The sequence below is a fragment of the Passer domesticus genome, chromosome 4, assembly GCF_036417665.1.
Source record: "Passer domesticus isolate bPasDom1 chromosome 4, bPasDom1.hap1, whole genome shotgun sequence".
NCBI lineage: Eukaryota > Metazoa > Chordata > Aves > Passeriformes > Passeridae > Passer > Passer domesticus.
Window position 1 is genome coordinate 80130395 of NC_087477.1, and position 22002 is coordinate 80152396.

Here is a 22002-nt window from a genome sequence, read left to right on the forward strand (position 1 = left end):
GTAGAAACAAGAATTGTGTTCTCCTCTTCTCTGAGCTTCTCACTACCTTCCCCAGGAAAAATCCTGGAAGAGAGAATTGCGTCTCTCTGTGTTCAGAGAATGTGAATACCACACCACCCTGCCTTACACAAACTGGCTCAGTTGTGAAACCCACCCGTGGATGGGCAGCCACATCCATAGAACATTCACATGAGGGGCAGCAGGGGAGGGGTCACAAACCATCAGAAAACCATCAAAGAGCCCCAAAACACTCCCAGACTCATTGCTGAGGCCCTGCAGCAGAGAACTGCATGTGATGCAAAGTGATGCCACAGACCCAGAGTCTGCTCTAACAGAGAGTTTCAAACTTGTCCCCCCAGAGGAGACACCAGGCATTGCCAGGTACCCAAACATACATTAACCCTGTGTTTTGTGGGACCCTCACCACTGAGAAGACCAGAAAAAGAGGATCAATGAGATGCTGTCAGGATCCACGGAGTGGTGATATTTTCTGTTTAATCTGTCATTCTTTTTCTTTCCCATCCTGCCCCTCTTTTTCTTTCTCTCTCTCTACCTCACACTACTGTTAAATAAAATCCATATGATCAACTTCAGTATATGGTCTTGTTTGCACCTTAACAAAGGCAGAGCCATCTCTCTAACAATTTTAATAACCAGATCTCAACACCTGGTGCTGTGACCACTTCCCTGGGGACCCTGTTTCAGTGCCCAAGCACCCTCTGGATGAAGAACCTTTTCCTGATATCCAACATAAACCTATCCTGACACAGCAGCTCCAGCCATTCCCTCGCGTCCTAAGATGCACTCAGAGAGCATCTCCAGGTATCCCCCCCAAAGAATCAAATTTACAGATATTTAAATTCTACTCTGTAACATGAACTAAAACATGGCATGGACATTGACTCCAACAGTGCACTCCTGAGCCGAACAAATGTAACACTCAGGTTGAGCTAGATGCCTCTAAAGAAGAGGCTGCTAATGGCAAAGGCCATGTTTAAAAACAATACATAACAATAAAGTGGCCTTGGAGATGCATAAGAATGAGAAAAGTTGCCATTGTGAGTCCTCTGACTGTAGAGAGGGTTTCTGGCCAGTAGCTGAGGGAATTTCATAAGCAGCTATGAAAACACAAAGTGCAATTTCATCCTTAGACAGTAATAGGAAAGGTGTTGGAATGAAGTTATTATTTTCTATTTTATTTCTGGGTTCTATAATTATACTCTTAAATTCATTTTTACTACTTCTTAACTTGTGAAAGAGATTTTTTTTCTGAATAGATAATAATAATTGTCTTCAATGAAAAAAATTAGTCTCCTTTCTCCTCCAGAGGGACAATAAATTCTCTCCTTTTGAGGGAAAAAGAAAAGATCAGAGACTATCTACCCTTTCTTTCAGCTTACTAAAAGTAATAATACCAACTAAAATTAATTTAAAAAGTGGCTTTATTTACTCTCTGGCATGAGGGGACTCATCTCAGATAAATTCAATCTTTCACAGCTTGCACACAAACAATCACTGCCTGAAAATAATTGTCTCAGATGCTCTAAAAAGTTTGCAAGGCTGGATTTTTTCATTTTTTGCAATTCTGAAAAAGTTTTACCACCTGAATTAAAGGGTGCATAATATTTCACAGATTATTAGATGAAAATATTCTAAAGGCTTTTATAGCCTCATCCTTTTTCAGTGTGAGATGTTCAGATGGAAATGTTAAAGAGTATCTCAAAGTGAAACTAATTTTGTTTTCCACAGCAAACAAGGTTCTGATTCAGCAAACTCTGGTCTGTGTAAGCTTTTATATGTGGATTTTTCCAGTTAACTCACATGGATAATGAGTCCGTTTATGTGCTTTAGTTCTTTGCCTGGGTAAGGAGTATTACATTGAGCTCCATAAATAAGTTAATTGTCTGAAGGCAAAAATAAGTCTTCCTAATCTGGGCAAACAGAATTCATTACCTCATATCATACAATGGGTGGAAAGTCATAGTAATATAATGTAAAAAAGTAACTTGGGATTTTCCCAAGGAGACTGAGAAGCCTGAATGTCAATTTGCTCTCCAGGTACACAGAACAGTCAGGCAGTGACAAAGGAAGTGATCAGGCCTTCAAAAGTCAAAATTTAAACTTAAAAACATCTCACCAGGATAGACATCTCATGCCAAACTCTTGGGGATAACTCTGTTGCTGGAAGATGGAACTCTGTGTAGGGAATTGGAAAACCTGGGTTTATAGGAGATCCCACCTGATGAGTCTGTGCCACAATCACAGTTTGAAATTACTAGAAAAGATTGAAGTGTGCTAAGCAGCTGTTCTTGTCATAAGAAAAGTGAAACTTTTTTTTTTGAAACTGTTGTTACCAACTAAGGAATTGGAAAATCACAGGGAAAACACAGACCCTTCACTATGCTGATCTTTCATTTCCCAGAGTCATAGAATGCTGGAATGGTTTGGGTTGGAAGGGACCTTAAAGCTCACCCAGTCCCACCCTCTGCCATGGGCAAGGACAAATTCCACCAGCCCAGGTTGCTCCAAGCCCTGTCCAGCCTGGCCCTGGACACTTCCAGGGATCCAGGGGCAGCCACAGCTTCTCTGGGCAAACTGCCCCAGGCCCCTACCACTCTCACAGGGAAGTAATTCAAGTAAAGATTTTCCTCCCCTTCCCTTTCCCTTTCCCTTCCCTGCCAAACCTCTAACACTGCACTCCCAGAGAACAGGATGGGTTTGCCCCCACCACAAGCCAGGACTATAATTCAGGCCACCTGGGATGAGCACTGGGTATGAGAATGGAATTTATGTTTGGCAGTTATGAAATTAAGCCTGTCAAAAGCTTTTTCTGTAAATGTTAATGCATAGTGGCAGATGACTAAAATGGAGCTATTTTGGAGTGTTCCAACTGCCTGAAGTCTTACATCAGTGCCATAATGCACTCACAACCACAAGTGCACGCTACCTGTTTGCTCAAAGGGATCAGTTGATGTTTCAGCCCTGTTATTTGCCTCAACATTTCCTCTGTGATTTTCTCCATAGCTTTACTTGTACATGGCTTTCATTAGGGCAGATTCAAGGTAATTTGGGTTTCAAATAACACTTTCAGTTGCTGAAGAGATGGCCAAACCAGGTTTGGTTTGCTGTTTTCCTTTTTTAAGTCTTTGTCTGCTGACTAAAGTGAAAAGCAACATACACCTACTATCACAATAATGATGTTCTGTGGTGTCTTTTATTTGTTTGTTTATTTTATTAAAAGATGTCTAAGCAAATTGAATCAACTGGTTAGTCAACATTGAAATGACGTTTTTTACCTTGGTAAACATTCAAAACCATCCCTGCAGTAGCTCACTGGAGCAGCAAGATAATTTATTCATTTAGATTTTAACCAGACCTACCTCACATCCCAGGCAGCACACATACATTGGGAAAAAACCCCAAATAAACAAAAAATCTACACAAACTTTGAAGAGCTTGGCAAATTAATGCTATTACTATGGAAACAGTAATGAAGTTTGAATCTATTGGCAGTTCTGATCAAAACTTCTAGCTGATTAACATACAAATTGTGATTCACCCACTAAATAACCTCATCTTTTTATTTACTAATTCTTTTGTTGTTGTATATACTTGTTTCATGCCTGTTTCAATGTCAATCTTTTATGCCTTATTACAAAACGAGGCTGATTCCAAGGACCTTTTGCATTCCTCTTATCCATGATGCCTGTAAACCCCAACTTCTCCCTCCCCAGGTGCTTTACATACCCTGATCATCAGGACAGCTTTCCTGATGTCCCGGACTCCGTCGTAGACCAGGCGGGAGGCGTCGATGAACTCGTTCTCCTCGAAGGGCTGGGGCACGTTGGCACTCAGGGCTTCAATGGCCACCTCCACTTGCTCAGCAAAACGTGGCATCACTGGGTTAAACACAAGGAGAGGCAGGAGGATTAGGTTTGTGTTCTCTCCTGAACACTTTGCTGCTGCTCTGGGGCATGGATAGTTTCCAGGAAGCAGAGCACACGCTCCTGGAAATTCCCAGGCAGAGGGAGGCTCATGGATGGGTTTGTACCCACCCTGCCCATGGACAGCTCTGGCACTTTATCTGATAACATGGAAATAACCATCCCTATATACTCTCCTCCAACTGTGCAACAAAGAATAGAAAACTTCCTTCCAAAACTGTGATTTACTAACTTCTAAAAGGCTGCAAGATACCTGAGCAGTTAGTAAAGTTCGTTTAAGAGCTTTACCTCCTGCAATGAGCACAGCAAATATTTGTATCATGTGATCAAAGTCAACTGTAGCCATTATGCCTGCTAATTTACATAACTTACACTCTAGCTTATACTAAATAATAATAATTTTATAAGAGACAAAATGCAAAATCAAAATCATTTGTGAAGGCACCTAAATGAATCTTCTGTTTCTTCACTATCACCATGTTTATAACACAAGACAGCCATAGATATTGGCTAAAAATATTATAAACTGTGGTATGAACTTATTCAATATAGAAATTAAAGCTATTATTTACTTTTGTAAATGGTTTCAGAGCATTGCTTGAAGTAGCAAGAGACTTTTCTTTAAATTTCGTGAAGGATTCCTTTGAAGGTATAATCACCTTCTTCACATTGTGCTTGCAGGAAAATAACTCTTCCCCAAATCAGTCCTTTAACAACTGAAACCAAAATCCTACAAACATGAACATCAGGTCCCACTGATTATACTGCACCGACATTCCTGTACTTGTTTATTCCTCTTCAAAATTTTAACATTAATATTGGAGGACTGTGCTCATAGAGGACAAACATAACCAATGTTTTATTAGAAACCTGGATGAAAAGATGCAGTTGGATTAATTCTTAAGAGTTTGAGGAACTAGGGTCAAGTTTAAGATTTATAGATAGCCATCTTTTCATTATATTCACATCACTTTTATTCTAGCATTTACGTATCCAGATCATGTATCACTGACTTTACTATTTTGGCAATACAATTAGAAGAACAGGAAATTATTATTCCCACAACAGTTATTACCTATTTTTTGTTGTTAAAATATTACCTTTTTTGCCCATCTTTTCCTTAAACCCTATTTTTAATACACTTACTGGTAACCTGAACCCAACTGATGAAAACAAAGGGGAATTTCCAGTGGTTTTATCTTCAAAAGCAGTGACATTCTTTCCCAGGAAGTTCTACTGTGATAGGAAACAACATTTTCTTCTTGACTAAATGTTCTTAAACATTTAGTATCTGCCTTAAAGTAAAACCACAAAACCCCATTATTTAAGAATAGTTTACATTTTGAAGAAGTGGCAGCAACCACGAACTCAAAACTTTCTGTTTCTGGCATTTAAATATTACGCATTGGATGCAAATGAGGAAACTTTTAAAGGGATATAGTGACTCAAATCTAGTTTATACATCACTATATATATATATATCTGTTCATACAGAGAGATGAAAGAACAGATTTGTATTTTCCATGCAGATAAAGTTCAGTAAGTTCCTGGGATACACAGGAGAAACAGGAAAAAGTGACAACAACAGTAGACTTTACAAAAGTAAACATTAACAAAACATTGCCAGGCAGAGGGGAAACATTTTAATTAGAAAAGGATTTTAAGAGAGATGAAAGTTTTGGAAAGAGTATTTAATAAATGCATATATCAAATTGCCTTAATTAATAGAACACTTGAAAGTGTAGTACGAGACTAATATGATTGCATAAGGAAGTCTCAAGACTGAATATCAAAAAGCAATCATTAAAAATGCAATATAAACAAGTAAACCTAAAGAATAAAAAATAAATTATATCAGGTTGTTGGGATAAAACAATCTCTAATATTAGAGATGCAATAAGGAGAGCAATAAAAAATAAAAAAAAGGGAGGTAAAGTACCCTAATGGTTATGGTTAAATTAAATTTAACCTTAAATTTCTGTCTAAAATTTCTTAACTAGCAGAGGTGGTCAGATATTTGATATAATTAATAGTAGGTGCAACAGGCCTGCATTAGGAATGGGCACTTTGAAGAACATCTACATAAGCATAAGGAAATTTATCTTTTACATATGTGTTCAAGTTAACAGTATAGTAAAATTAACCCTGCAGTTCTTAAGAAAAAAAATCAAAGCAATTTCTGAACCATTTTTGGAGAACTCAAGAAAAACATTAATGGTGAAAATTCCAGGGATTTGGGAAAAAAAAAAGGAAGCACTAGTTTATTTTAGATAAAGGCATATAATCCTAATATAAAGGTTATTGTAAAGGTAGAGAAGAAAGGAAGGAAGATTTATATTATATTCAACATAATTTCAGTTGAAATTTTATTTCTAGGTGAAATTTTATTTCACCTAGAAAGAAAATTAAACTTGACATGGAGCAATTAATGTTTAATTATCTGTAAATAATCAGCAGATGCTGGACAGGCAACAGATTAATGGCAATAAGTTGCACCAAGCTTTTACAATATTTCCCCTGACAGAGCAGTGATGGGGAGAAAGCAGATATGACACAGCTGGATTTGTCATGGCCACATATGACATTCTTAGAAGAAAACAAGGAGAATGTAAGTTAAATGGATGTAAGGTGGAAAGTTACACTTTATTCATATTCCTGAACACAAGGTATTCATTCCTGACCACATTTATTACCTCCACTGGGTGTGGAAGCTTCTCTGACCAGTTCTGATTTTGCGGACCTGACTATAATTTAGTCCCTAACTTGCATTATGACATGTAAACATTATCTGCTGTTTCAAAATGGGAATAGATATGAAACTGCTTTATGCTTGCTTGCTTGCCAATCGTATTTTCACATCAGTGCTGACTTTTGATTGGATAAGCAAGAAAAAAACACCTTTAATAGGGGGCTATTACTTATTGCTTCTCTAAGCATATGTTGTCATTTAATGCAGTGAAGGTTTTGAAAATGAGAAAATTGAGTGGACAAATGCATTATTCTCCAGTTAATATTATTGAGCTCCATGAAAAAAAAACCCTCCAGTTTTCCTTTATTATTTACCACACAAAGAAGGATCTTCCTGTGCCAAAGGTGAAAAAACCACAAGTAAAATTCAGGCAAAGGCATGCATTTGAATCTGGAGTTAAAACTTGCAGATGTATCAGACAGAGAATGATTCATTTATTATGCACAGAGAAATTGGCTATAAATTTTAGATTCAGAAGCAAATCAATACTTCTGGGGAAAAATTAAACATTGGTTTCTTAGTTTGAGCTGTGGCCTTGAAAGCAGTCACACATATGCTTAGACTGAAAAATGTGGTCCATTAAAATCTCTCAGCCTAACTACATGAATTAATTAGGCACCTGCATAAATGTTGACAGAATCAGGTCCCAAGTTAATAGAAACACTTCTAATTCATTGACTTTGTCATTCCAACAAAATAAAGATTTGAAAGCCTTTCTGTAGATGAGGTTCCAATGGCACAGAAAGCAAGACCAATGCCAACAAAATCTAGGTTGAACGACTGCTGGAGAAAAATCTGGAAGCAGAAAAGTTGAAATTACTTCCATTTTATCAACTGATTAATTCTTTTGAATTATATTTTTTTTTTTTGGCTGATGCAAAATAGAAATCCAGCATATCACCATGTGTGAATTCATGCCTTGATCAAACTTGCATTTTTTTGTGAACCCCTCTGTTCCAAAAAGAAAATATTTCCTCTGAAGCTCTTCTTGTTTTTCTCCCACCCACCCATATCTCCTACATATTAAAGTTATCAAGCAATTATCTGTTTCCAAAAAATATATTTCCTGTTGACTTTTTCTCCCATGGCAATCAGTTTGTACTGCAATTTTTGTACTTAGAAACATCACTGCAAATTTGTTTAGTGATATGGGAACAATAGATCCCTGATAGACAGAGAAATGCTAGGTTACATAATAAAATTATTGAGATAGAAATTAAAAAAATGTTTGGGCGTTCTTGTTCGTAGCATTAGAACAAAAAGTTTCATTAATATGCAAGATCAAATTAATGCCTTGCTGATTTATTGTGCTTTTATGGCCTTATTATTTAGGAACTTGAATTCCTCAGAATCTTAAGTAGATGTGAATGTTCAGAAATGAGGAAAGGGATAATTAAGACACAAAAAAGCAATAAAGGTCAAGGACCCTTCAGGTGCATGGATTTCTAATTCTCAGTAGCATCAATGGGAGTGAGGAAACTTGTCTGGTTTTGTCTCACATCATACAATTGAAAGTTTTAAATCTTTCCTTATACCAGGCAGAGAACAGTAGATGCTTCCATGAGACAATTAATCACACCTACCCTACACTACAGACTCAGGTTCGGCTGGATAAAATTCTGATTTTCCTCTGCCCACTGAACAGAGAGGGAGGTGTTTGGCTTAGACCAGATGTCTGCTTTAGAGAACCAAGTTTAGGCACAAATCAACCCCATTTGCACCAAATCCTGGCACACTCTTGGCTCTGAATCAGGCTGAGCACAAGGTGGCTCCTTTCCATCCCAATCTCACTGGAACTGATGGGTTCCCAGGGCTCTCATCTCATTTTTCTGGCCAGAAGATAATTTTTGAAAAGCAAAAGCTATTCAAACCAGCAGAGCTATTTCTTAGAGCTTCATTTTGAAAAGACGAGCACTTACTTGACTGTTTTTAGAATCCAGGAGCTTGGATCCAAGGGAAGCATCCTTCTCAAAGACCAGGGGTTGTTCCCTCAGACAAATCAGATATTTGAGCAGCAGAGAAGTGACTGTTCTCCTGTACCCACTGCACCCAGCTGTGCCTTCTGGCTGGCTCTCATACATCTGTATTTAAGCATTTGTAGCCATCCTTAAGAAAACTGATTTTCCCTATGCCATGTTGATAGAGACACATCATTTAAGGTGCCAATCACCTTATCTATGTAGCCCTTTAATGGCTTTAAAAATCTGGTCAGTTGTAGGTAAGACTATTCAAGAATGACATGGCAGTCTAAAGGTTTGCTAAAAGTTTCAGGGTCCCTGAAAATGTCTGTGCTTCTCCTGAACATCATAGTTGTTTGTGTCACATAAATCAAGAAAATTATCCAGAGTGACAGGCAGGATTTTAAAGTTATCAGGAGAGACTAAAAATTTAAAAAAAAAAAAACAAACCAACAACTATGAATGATCAATTACACTACCAAAAAAAAAAAAACCCCAAACAAAACAACAACAAAAAAAATCCCTTAGAAAAAAAAAAGCTCAGCCATTATCCAGATTTGAGAGGTTTTAGTATTAAACATTCATAAAGTTACAGCTTAAAAATTCAGGGCTCTGGATGAAATTTCTTCTGTTATTTTTTTGTGTTTGTGTGACTTGTTTTTTGTTTTGTTTTAAATTGTTAATTTACTTAACGGAAAAAAGCATGGAGTCTACTGAGAACTTCAAGTATTTAAAACAGGTATTTAAAAGATCATTCCTAAGGGATAGCTGACATCCTCTGTCAAAGACAGCACAGTTTCTCTGTTTCCTTTGACAGATGAATAAGGAATGAAATATACCTTATTTAGCTCAAACTATTTGTCAAAGTCTGTTTCTAAAAGAACTGTACATTCCTTATCAGGAGATTCTAAATACTTCACTGAATGTTTTTAAGTCCTGGTCTCATATAATTCACATTTCAGTCGCAGCTATTATTCTGCTAATTGAAAAGAAAAAGCTTTGTAAAAGTCTACTGAAACATTACATAACGTATCTTACAATCACAGAAGCATTTGGGCTGGAAAATATCCCTCAGATCATGAAGCCCAACCCTTAACCCAGCACTGCCAAGGCCACCACTGACCATGTCCCCAAGTGCCACATCCACACAGCTTTTAAATCCCTCCAGGGATGGGGACTCCAAACTGCCCTGGGGAGCTGTGCCAGGGCTGGACAAGCCTTTGGGTGAAGAAAACTTCCCTGCTATCCAATCTACACTTGCTGTGGCCCAGCCTGAGGCCGTTCCCTCTCCTCCTGTCCCTGTTCCCTGGAGCACAGCCTGACCCCTCTGGCTGTCCCCTCCTGTCAGGAGCTGTGCAGAGCCACAAGGTCCCCCCTGAGCCTCCTTTTCTCCAGGCTGAGCCTCCTTCCAGCTCCCTCAGCCTCTCCTGGTGCTCCAGACCCTTCCCCAGCTCTGTTTTGGTTATCAAACCCTGTGTGTCTCACACTGGTGAAATGTTTAAAAGTCAGCTGTAAAATAATGAATAATGAATAATGAGATCCTACAGCAGTTTGCAGTGAACACAAGACTTTCAGGAAGACTCAGCCTTCACTGCCAAACACGGCCCATAAAAACAAAATTCTCAGGCTTCCTTGAATTTATGGCCAAGTCCTGACCCTCTGGCCCACTTGTGTTAAGTCTTCTGACACTTCCCAGAAGGCTCCAACTTTATCTGTGGGTTTATGCAAGCCAGCAGATTGATGTGGGAATGGAAGAAATGGACTTGCCCATGTGCAGCCCAGGTGAGAGGGACATTACAGAAATCAATGGCACGTCTGGAGCTATGGTACCACGTGTTGGGAGACAGGGACACACACACTAAAGGGAAAACTCATCTTCAAACTTTGTCCTGACTGAACTACATTGACAGAAAGATAAATGTCAGGGCAGAAGTGCTGTTTGCATCCTGGCCAGCACAGGAGGCCACTGATTAAGGACAGATCCATCCCAAAGTGGACAGAGGAAGGTAACAAATGTCAGCTGCAGGGACATTTGTATCTCATCAGTTTCAGTCTCACTATCCCCTCTACCTGTGCTCACACTGTAAGCACTCCCAAAACATTATTACTGCCAAACAGAACACCCTTCAGGTTAATATTTCAAATGAAAGCAAACTCTACATAAAATTCCCTCAAGAAAGCAGTCTCATGCTGTTGGAGACCAAGTAGGTTATGTAAAAAGCAAACCACCCTTGCTGGCTTAGCTAGAAGTTTGTGTGTATCAATATGTAGGTGTGTGTAGGCAAGGGGATGCAAGGAATACCAGTGCTTTTATTTTAAAACATTATTGTACAATTCACACTTGTATTCACAAAACATTCTGTTGGAGTTGGTGGATGGATATTGACTCCATTTCTCTGCCTGTATTTTCTAGACCTGGTAAATTTCTTCCTACTTCCAACACCACCCTCCGAATTAAAAAAAAAAGGCTTTTAAGAGCATGAAATATTTTTGAGAACACATTTGAACAGTGACTAAATAATACAGGTTTATGAAAATGGGCATTTCTATTACATTAACCCACTATTCATCATAGAAGGTGTCTGGCACATCCAAAATAGATAACCCTGTGTTTTTAAACTCTCATTGAGTTAATTCACAGCTAAATCTTGAATTTATTGATTATGTAATCCTGTAAATATGTATCAATTCATTGATTATATAATTTATTGATTATGTAATCCTTGTCTTGACCTTCTTCCATTTCTGGAAGATCTTTAGACAGTGGAGAACAAGTGGAAATATCTCCTTGGGGTATTCAGTGAATACCCTCCTATAAGCACAGCCTAACATCTTCAGCATTGATGTGAAGCTGCTGAGCATGGAAAAATATGATTTCTCAGCTGCCCATTAAAATGCCACAGTTTTTCTGAGACAATGAATTAACTCAGAACCCTTCTGTCCATGCAGATAATATAGATTTAAGTGTTCCATTTACCTAGAGTATTAAATAAAAACACCTTTTAGTTTTGTCTCTCTCTCCCAACAAGCCCAAACAGCATTTTCCTTTTGGCAAACTTTGCTGCTGCCTATTCACCTGTTAATGAATGCACTGTACACCAACCACGGCGCTGGCCCTGATGTGACACAAGATTTCCCTTTCTGCTTGCTGAGAATTGATCACTTGTGCTTTGCCTTGTCACCAGCTCTTAATCCATCAAAGGCTTGAACACTCACCCCATGGTTACCTGGTTGCCAAACAGCTGTGGGTGCATGTTAGGAAAAGCCTTTGAAAATCTACATCAATTACGCTATAGTCTCCTTTAGCACCCTATTCCATTTTTAAAAGTGGAGAGAAAAAGAACTAGCGCTTCAGCTTTGAGCTACAGTGGTGATTTATTAATCTCTTATGTCTCATTTAATTGCTTTGTAATGCATTTTATATTATTTCTTAGTGTATTCCTCTGTATATTGATCAAAGTTTCTCTGGTTAAAAATTCTTTGGATCAAACCAAGCAGCAGTGGAACACAATCTTGGGTGTTCTCTGGTCCTTTTGTAAAATACCTTTACTTTAATAATGCATTACATTTTTCTTTTGTGGGTGGCACCTTGACCTTTGCATTCCAGTTTAGCAAAACTTTAAAGAAAATGCTACAGTACTTTGCAGAATAGAAGTCACAATTTGATCAGAACTCCTGTATAAATGATTTCATGTACTCAGGATGATGGTATCCATAAGTTTGACTATAACTACCTGAACTCCCATAAAACATGAATTTAACATCATTTATTTTTTAAATAGGCTCCATTTCACATTTTTTACCTCTCCCTCAGATTCAATATGGGTTTTTTTTTTTTGATTACAGCTATGCTTAAATTCATCTTCTTGCTTCTACATTTTGTTTCCCTTCACATCACTGCTGAAAAATCCATCTTTCCCACATTTTAGTATTAGGTTTGATAACATCATTGAGCTGCCTTTTCCTAGTGATAAATATCTTTAAAGTTTGCCCTACTCACACTGATAAAACTCTCACAGGCTTATTGCTGAATTGCCAGTAGTGCTGATTTTCAACTTCAGCCCATTCTGATAAAGACAAAATAAAACAAATTGTGTCAAAACAGAAGTCAGAGTGACCTACTTAAAACCAGTGAGTTACAAAGTTACTGGGATATTTTTAAAACATGCTAAAAGCTGAAACTCCAATTTCTGGTGTGAATCAGACGATTTCAAATTTCCAGTGTCCCTCACAGGAGTAACCCAAGTAGTATGGTACTTGCTGTTCCAGGATGGTTTCCAGACAGCCCAGTGCAAACCGGAGAAAAAAAAAAAAAAAAAAAAAAAAAAAAAAAAAAGGAAGATTTCACAGCCTTTCCCAGGCAGTTCTGGTCCTACTTGTTCTGCTCTTATCCCTTTCATTTCCCATTCACTTCCTTTCATCACAACCCTGCAATTTCTAATCCAATTTTCCCAGCTCAAACCCAACTCTCTTGGCCTTTAAAGAATGTCATGGCTTTTTCTCCTTCCTGAACCTCAAAAATCTTGGAAAATAGGATCTGGTCTCATTGCCTGTTCCTTGATTTCTTTCTTGGGACAATTATTTTTGTTTAGAAGGTCAGGCTTCTTCTCTTCAGTTTTTACAACTTTTGAAGTAACTGCTGAGTACACTTGAGTCTCCTCCTTGGTGAAGGCAATGGGAAAGTCTCAGCTGGCCTTGACTACTCTGGGTACTGAGCAGGATGAGGGACATCAGTATTCAAACAGCAATTCTGCTCTGTTTCCTCTTACTTCCTTCCCTTTCCTTTTGCCTTTATCCTTGCTTTTAACTTTTTCTTTCTTCTCTTTTCCTTTCCACCCTTCTCTCCTTTTTCTCCCGCCCTGGACAACTTGTAACAGGATGATTTCACAGCTTTCTACAAATCTGAATGACAATATAACACTTAACAGAGGCACCATAAAATAACTCAACCAAACAAAAAGAAAACCACAAAGAAACAACCAAAACCACCTCAAAGCCAACCAATTAACAACAAAAAAAATTTGAACATTGAAGCTCTGGTTTACGAGTAACACGAGTAACATCCACTAAAATCTATGAGTTTGGTGTTTGTTCCCATCGACTCTGTGGTTTTATAGATTTCATCTTTGATTTATAAGAAAATCAGCAAGCAAGAGCTACGTTTTTGGTGTGGTTTTTAAAGGAAAATGAAAGTCCTCTATTTTAAAAGTATGTTAACCAGTCTGTCACTCCCTAAAACTGCTGCCAGAGTAAAGAATCAAGTATCAAGTACTTGGCTTTAAAGGCAGTTTGCTAGACAGGCACAGGCAACAAAGCACTGAAACATTAAAAACCCCACCCCATATATTCCAATGGCTGTAAATTAAAACAACAAACTAATAAAACTTGGAGGTGAGACTGGTTATTGAAGCAATGTTTGCAGCTTCTCAGAAACTATCAGCATCATTTTTATGAGAGATTAATTTTCTCCCCCCTAAAAAAAACCCAAAAAAACCCCCAAAAACAAAATAAAACAAAACACCAAAAAACAAAACAAAACAAAAAAACCCACAAAACCACAAAAAACAAAACAAAACCAAACCATTATCAAGGTACTTGTCTTTCCAAAACACCGTATCCATTTCTCCACTGTGAATCCAACCCAGTACTCACAGAGGTTTTCCTTTTCGAAGTGGACAATTAAAAGCAAATAATAATTATAAGAGAAAGGTAATCTGTTTCTTTCTTTTCCATCATAATTTAAATAAATTTTTCCCAGCTTCCAAAAGCACTTCATTTAAAATTAAATTAAGGTCATTTAAAAAACCCCCAAAAAACAAAACAAACAAACAAAAAAAGGAAGGAATAAAGATTAAAACAGTGAGATGTTCATGACTGTGCTTCTCATAGAGATTTTGATGTGCACATGTGTGGGTGGAACCTGAATCCAAATCAACCCAAATCAATCCCTGCCATCATTCCTGAGCGTTCAATAACACCTGGGCAGGAACTTGAGGTGAGGAGCTGAAAAAATATTGAAATAAATGCATGGATCCATAGGTACCCAGATCAGGGAATAACTGAGGTTGGAAAATACCTCTCAGACCATCCAGTCCCACCATTCCCCCAGCACCACTGTGCTCACCACTGCACCCTGTCCCCAAGTGCCACAGCCACAGGGCTTTGGACACTTCCAAGGATGGTGATTCCAGAACGGCATAGGGGGACTAAATTCCATTTTAATCACTTTATTCTAAGGCACAGTTAATTCTGCTTCTTTTAATCATACAGAAATCATAATCAATGCCTTTGTAAATAGCCTGAAAAGCTGCAGATAGAAATTGTGCTCCAATATTAATGATTCACATTCACAACTGGCAGCAATTGTTTAAGGTTCATCAGCTTCATTGAATTTGGGCTCACTCTATTCCCTGAACTACTGCTACACAATTTGTACATGATATAAAGTTCTTAATATTATAAACATAATATTTTCAGGTTTTTTTAATACTCACAAGTTTATTTACACTTTATAAAATAAAAAAATAAATAAAAAACTTTGACTTGGAGGAACAGGGACTTGTTCTTAACTATAGAATCCCAATGATAACACATTGATGTTGTCAAGATGCACTCAGTCCACAGTTTATAACACTTAGTTATAATTCAAATTATATCAAAAACTGAATTAAATATGGAATATAAGTATTTGCTGTGCATATTATTGATCTATATAATGACACTTTATACCTGCTTGTTAAAAAATTTTAATAAGAAAATTTACAGAAGTTGGGTCACAAATTTTAGCTCAATATAAAGATCAAACATACATTTTGTTTTGTTTAATAAAGAAATCTTAATAGTAGGAAGAATTCTTCATATCTCCTCCTTGACCAAAAGACAACTTTAATAGAAGAGTGCAACAAAATATTTTTCCACATCAATCTGGCATTATTTTCCTTCTGTGAATTCATAAAACCAGCTCATAAACTTTTAAAAAGGAGCAAAATTTACAGTACTTATTCCACTGATCTATTGTAGGGTAATAAAAATAGGCTGACATTAAGCTGGGGCTACAATACCACAAGTAATATTTAATCATCCCCAAATCAGTTTTTAGCTTATTTGTTGATTCCCGTTCTCAAAGTGAACACAGAGACTGCAGAGCTAGAACAATTTTTGCTTTTCCATCTCACAGGGCAATTCCTGAGCTTTTGGTCCAAAAGCCACATTTGATGTGTCCTGAACTGGTGCAATATTCATTTGTTCCTTCTAAAATAATTTTGATGTTTTTAACCTCAGGTGAACAAGTGCAACAAGGCAGGGGAGGATCAGCTCAGACACCCACAATTCATGCACCTCCATCCTCCCAGGGCACCTGATCAGTGTGTGGAGACCCAGCCTGTGAAGTCAATGAAATTTGGAGCATGATTCACCCAAAACCACCCAGAGCCACTGCTTTCAGATGAGAGCACTTGGCAGCACTGCCTGCACTGAATTACTGAGAGCACTGATATAAAGGGCTTTAAAATGACCAGCACAGACCTAATCACCTACACTGAGATGAATCCAATCCCTGCTCTGGCAAGGCAAAAGCAGATTGAAAAAAAAAAAAAAAGAAAGAATATTTCTTCTCATTCTATCAATCTTGCAGACTTTTCTACTTTTATATAATCTATGTATTTTTATACAATCTAGCAGACTTTTATATTTTTTCAATCAGGTGGTGCATTTTCAGTTGCTTATATGTATTTTTCAATGAAAAGTTGTTTTGTTTAGCAACACTTCAGTCATCAACAAGTATATTCACATGCATAGACCAAAGAGTAATGTTTGCAGTGATTTTCTGGAGATGTACAATACATAATCAATCAACTCAGAAGAAAGGGCTGTGTATTATTTATTCAAATCATAGAAACTTTGATGTAGTGGCCTAGTCTTGATGTGTTACTGAATTTCTTCTCTTATATGGCTCCTGTCAGTATCAGTTCTGCAACATCACTGAGAAGAGAATAAAAGACACACTCCCAGCCATGAATTTATTTGTTTGTACCTTGCTTTCAAGATTTCCCTCAGAGTTACCGATCTCAGACAACCAAGTGAAAGTTTCAAATTACTAAAGAGAATTTCAATAATTCTTTCAGCGTTTCACCAAACTCACCAGTTTCAGAGAGCAGTTTGGTAGCTTCCAGCACCTTCTCAGTGTACACCCCAGTCTCATAGTTCTCCATCTCTGCGTTGATGATGTGGATGACCCTGGCTGCGCGGCCCCGGATGGCGCCCGCCGTCCTGTCCAGCGTGTCCACATCCCCCTCTTGCAGGGCAATCACACACTTGTTCACATCTTCCAGGATGTGGTTTTCTGGAATTCGGGTTAAAAATGCACCTGGGTCAACTGCACTCTTCCTCACAGCAAAGCTTACTCATTTGGGCAAATGTCAGGATATTAAAAAATGGATATCTACCTTTATCCAAGCTGTAAAACAAAAGCCCTTCTGTGATATTGTCACATAACAGTAAAAATCTGTGTGATATTTATCTTTAGTAGGGACTGGGCTACATCATCTTAGCTCTGCTGTGTGTCCCAACCTGTAATTCCTTGAAAACCAGTAATTTAATTTCAAACACCACACTGAATTTTATCATAATGAAATTGTAATTAAAATGAATTCAAAAGGGATAGCAGTCAAATATTCTGTAGATTCTATAATAAACAGCTGGGCAATTTTCTGAAGGTGAATTTACACTCTCCCATAAAAGTTTATTACATTTGGCTCATTTTTGCCTAAGTAAGTCAGGAAAAAAACATCACATTGAAAAGACAACAGCAAATGGCCTTTGTAGACAGCACAAAACCTGGGCATGAGCAGTTCATCTCCCTCACTCCTTCTATGCCAGAGAATAAGCTGGAAATTTCTAATAACACACCCTTATAATTATGTGTTACTTTGCATAATCTGAAGCAAGAGATGACAACAGTGACTCTGCTCATAGGAGGTGATATCAAGCATCTTAATTGGATTCTTGGGAGATGCATTGTTATTTTTCTGTCTCTGGATCAGATCATCTACTCTCATGTGCTGCAGTATCAGAATTTATGTAGTATTCTCACATACAAATTAGTGAAAGCATGAAGATTCTGACTAGGCCAGGCATTCTCTGCAGCCAGTAGAGTCAAAAATAATTTTAGTAAGACCAAGACTGAATTTCATACTTGACCAAACCCAGTCTGAGAAATTCAGTGACTCTAAACAGCAACTTGATTTTCTGCTAGAGACACCTCTGAACTGAAAAGGAAATGCTGTTCTTTGTAGTAGTAGTAAAACAGAATTAATCAGTTCACCAACTGTTTTTTGTTAATTATCCTTTGCCACTAGAAAGAATGACTCACTAATCTTCACAGTTAAAAATTCTGAGGTTGGATTATTTGAGGATTTCAGAAATGTTTTACATGATGTTGAATTTTACACTGCAACAACTTTGGATGGAAACTGAAAGTTCCCTGAGCTGTGAATCTGAGTAACTTGCAAGGCAAAATTCTTTGTTTAAAACACTTCCTATACAGAATGAAAAAGAAGTCCTTTGTTAAAATTTTTCTTTGCTGTTTCCATTTCACCAGCACCAATTTGCTTTTATCATGGCACAAACAAATTCTGCCCAACAAGAAGCAAATTTGGCCAGTGCATTTGGAATATGAAATAACTTCTTAAAATTATGGTCAGCTCTCTTTTGGTAGCCACCATATTACTAAAAAATACCTTCAAATGTGACTGTCAATATGAAGAGGAGGAGGTGTCATTTCAGGAGGTACATTTAACCAGATAGTGGTATTTTGAATGCTTCACTGGTTTAAGATCCAAAAATAAAAATACTCTGTGTAAACTGAGGCTTCCAAACTTTACAGCAAGAGCAACAGGATTTCTGTTTCCTCATGTTTAACAGAGATGTCTGTGCAAAGAATTAGGAAAAAAGGAATCTAAGCTTTACGAAATAATACTTCTCAGCTGCCTAGGAAAGTTTGGATTTAAGTGAAAACTCTGTTTGAAGGAATTAAGATTTGAGAAAAAGAAATTTAAAAAGTCATCATCCATTTAAATTACTTCTGGTTTATGGACACAAGCACTTGAAGTAAGCAAAGTCCTCAAACAAAGAAGAAAAAGGACATTTGAGCCAGATTTCCAGCATTTGCACATGGACTGGGTCTGCAGTTTACAGCCTCGTCATCCCTTTCTCTTAGAACTAGTTCTGTCAGAAAGTCTTTGTCAGCTTCAAATCTCAAATAAAAATCAATGTGCTCCCATATTCTGAAGTATCCTACTATTCAGAGAGCTCATTTTCATTTTCTTGCAATGGCTTGCAGGAAACACTTGCAGGGCTGTTGAACAGATGAGTGTAATTAACTAAACCAAACCATTTCCCTGTTAATAAGGGTAACAGGATACAACCAAACAACATAAAGAGTGCAAAAAAGGAAAAGAATGGATTTTTTTTAATTAATTTTTTTTCTTTCAATATTTTTTCCCCATAAACCTCTTTTGGAAAATTTAAGAAATATCAAGGAAAATAATGTAGAACAAAGCAACATTTTGGCCAGACTGTCTCATGAAGTTTGGCTCTTCTGAGATATTCGAGTAAGCAAAGGCCTCTTGGCACACTCTATGTCCTTACTCAACACTGCAATTCACCCTTCTAAGCAAAATAGAAAAATGAGTTTTCTGCAGCAGAAATTAACCCAAGCCATGCACCACTTTGTAACTACACCATTCATTGGGTATGATCAAATTATAACAATCCACTCTGCCACAAGTTGTAGCACTTTACCAGGAGGATGGAGGAAAGACTGGGACCCAGGGTCAGTGTCCTTCTCTTCTCCATCCCTTCTTTACCCTCCCCACCCAAACCATCTTGTGATTCTGTAAAATCCACTTTTCCTCCTCTTTCCTCACAAAACTGCACAAGATTACAACAATTTCTACAAATACTCTCGGCCTGTAACAGGTCTGGAGCTCATTTTTAGAAGGTGGGCAAAATCCTACTTTGTGCGTGAGTTGAAACAAAGCTTGTCCAGGAATAGAAGCACAAATAGGTGCTATTTTCTGGGAGGTGAAGAGGGATTGCTACCAGGGATTAATTAACACGGCGTGGCTGGTCCTACTGAGTAGAGAAAATCAGCATTCCAACCCACACAGACTAATGGATTAATGATGCTTTAGTAATTATAGCTTTTAACTGCTCTGACCCAATACTTTAATTTAGCAGTATATTTTTGGAAAAGCCTCTTGATCCCAGTACCTGAAACAGAGAGGAAATCATCCACTGAAGTGATGTCGTCGACAGCCTCAGTGAGAACTCGCACCTGTTTCTCCCACTGGTCCTTGAACACATCCATGTTGTCCTGGGCTACTTTGCTCTGGGGTCTGGCAGCCAACGTGAGTGCAGCATTAATTACCTGTTAATCAAAGCCATTTGTTACAGGAGGATTGGTAATTTTTTTTTAAATTATGATTATTTGGGGTTTTTTTTTAAGGGAAAGAGCAAATAGATTGTGGACTGTGTTAAAAATACAGCATTTGACATGAAGGATCTCAAGATATGGATGTATTTTTCACAGTTCATGGAAATCAGGCTACAGTCTCATGACAAAGACAAGGCTATGTTCTTCTTCTAATGCTTTTCGGTGCTAAAAGACTTCTCAAGTGGATTTTACCAGGAATCTTCACTCACCTGTGGGCACAGACTATCAATCTGTGTGGCTGCCATACGGACTAACTTCACACCTTCCTCATTATTGGAGATTGAACAGGCCAGATTTGCAACCTGCAATGAAAGCATGAAATCATCAGAATGAGAATCAAGTTTTAGTCAAGTGAGCCATTTCATACCTTTCTTTGTTCTTATTAAGCTTTGCCTGAAATGAAAGAGTTTTTTACAAGAGGAATAATACATCTTCTGTGCTGGTGAACAGAAACCCATGCAGACTATTTCCTTACTAGCAAAATGAACTACCCATCTTCTTTAGATTTTTCTCAGAATCTTCCTTCACTGTAAAGTGTTTCCCATCCTCCTCTATAGCTTGAAAATTATCTGCTGAGAAGCCACATAAGGAATTCAGAGCATTCAGATATCTGTACATTTCCTCTTCTCAGCTCCTTTTCCCTCTTATGAACTACTTTCATCATTAATACAGGCAATCAGGCTCATCTATATGCTCTGAGCTTGGCAAAAGGAAGGGTTTTTGATGTCCTAACACATAGAATCATACTTTTCAACCCATAACCAAAATTGATACTGGGCAGTTACATATCTCTCAAATATCTTCATTGTTTCTGATGGTTTTGTGCATATTACAATAATTTTATTTTTCATGTAGACTTCTTTATTTCTATGTGTTTGTCTGCCCCACAGTGAAATATCCATTAGCAACAGTAAAGTAACTTAGAGATGTGAAATAACTCTGTTGAAACCTTGTTCTGTAATATACATCTGAAGATCTCATTCAAAGGTTTTTAAATCCACATTTACTTGCCCTGTCACAGCTTTGGGAAGGCTATTTGGATAAGATAAAGACTTGGAGAGACATCTGAATGAGATCTAGAAACCAGACCATGTCTCCAGACACAGCAGGGCTGCATCTCTGTGGCTTGGATTCAAGTGGAGGAGCATGTTCTCCCAGCTCAGACAGCTCCTCCAAAAAACCGATTCCCAAAAGTTTTGTGCCAACTCCATGAATCTGCCCTGGGTTTTCCAAACAGCAATTCATGTCCCAGTGCACATTGTGATATTTAAATCACTAAGGTACATTTTGGGATGGGGGAATACAGGATATTTTTTAATCATCCAAAATTATGGCACGTCATTCTAATCTTCATTAAAACAAACTTATAAAATTTTAAATATGCTTCCTTGATATTATTCACTGTGCCTGAAGGCATAACTATCAGTTGGAAATGATTCATGAATTAGTTCAAATGCCCCCATCTTCCCAATTTTCCTCCAGTCTCCCCTTGTGCTATTAATCTGTTCTCATCTTCAGTGCACATCCCTGCCTTAGCCCTGATCCATCTGTTCTGCATGGAACCTATTTCACTTCCAGTTCTGTGCAGCGTGGTTTGCATAAATCAGAGTGCCAAAGCCCAGGCAAGAAAAGAACCCAAGGCTTCAAAGAGTCTTGCAGGCATTTCCTAGTCAAGATTTTATCAGAATGTTGTGATTTTTTATTTTCATTTCATGATGAGACAAATGAGTTGGTCTGTTTGTTAACAGCCTTACAGCCCTCATGTCAAAAACATTCTCCTGAGATGACATCTTCCAATTAATTTACCATTTTCTGTAGTCACTTCTTTGCACACATCAAACAAAACCCTTTCATCTT

The 22002-nt window shown here is 37.7% G+C and overlaps 1 protein-coding gene across 15 annotated transcripts in view; it reads right to left on the reverse strand.

The window, feature by feature from the left end:
- CTNNA2 (catenin alpha 2) overlaps positions 1-22002 on the reverse strand; it is a 462204-nt gene that overhangs the window by 42509 nt on the left and 397693 nt on the right. For all 15 annotated transcript variants that reach the window (XM_064419032.1, XM_064419026.1, XM_064419024.1 and 12 more), the window contains 4 exons: positions 20355-20447; positions 19923-20079; positions 16792-16992; positions 3748-3899 (listed from right to left, as the gene is read on the reverse strand). In XM_064419032.1, the coding sequence (XP_064275102.1) occupies positions 3748-3899; positions 16792-16992; positions 19923-20079; positions 20355-20447 (603 nt within the window). The remainder of the gene's footprint in view (positions 1-3747; positions 3900-16791; positions 16993-19922; positions 20080-20354; positions 20448-22002) is intronic.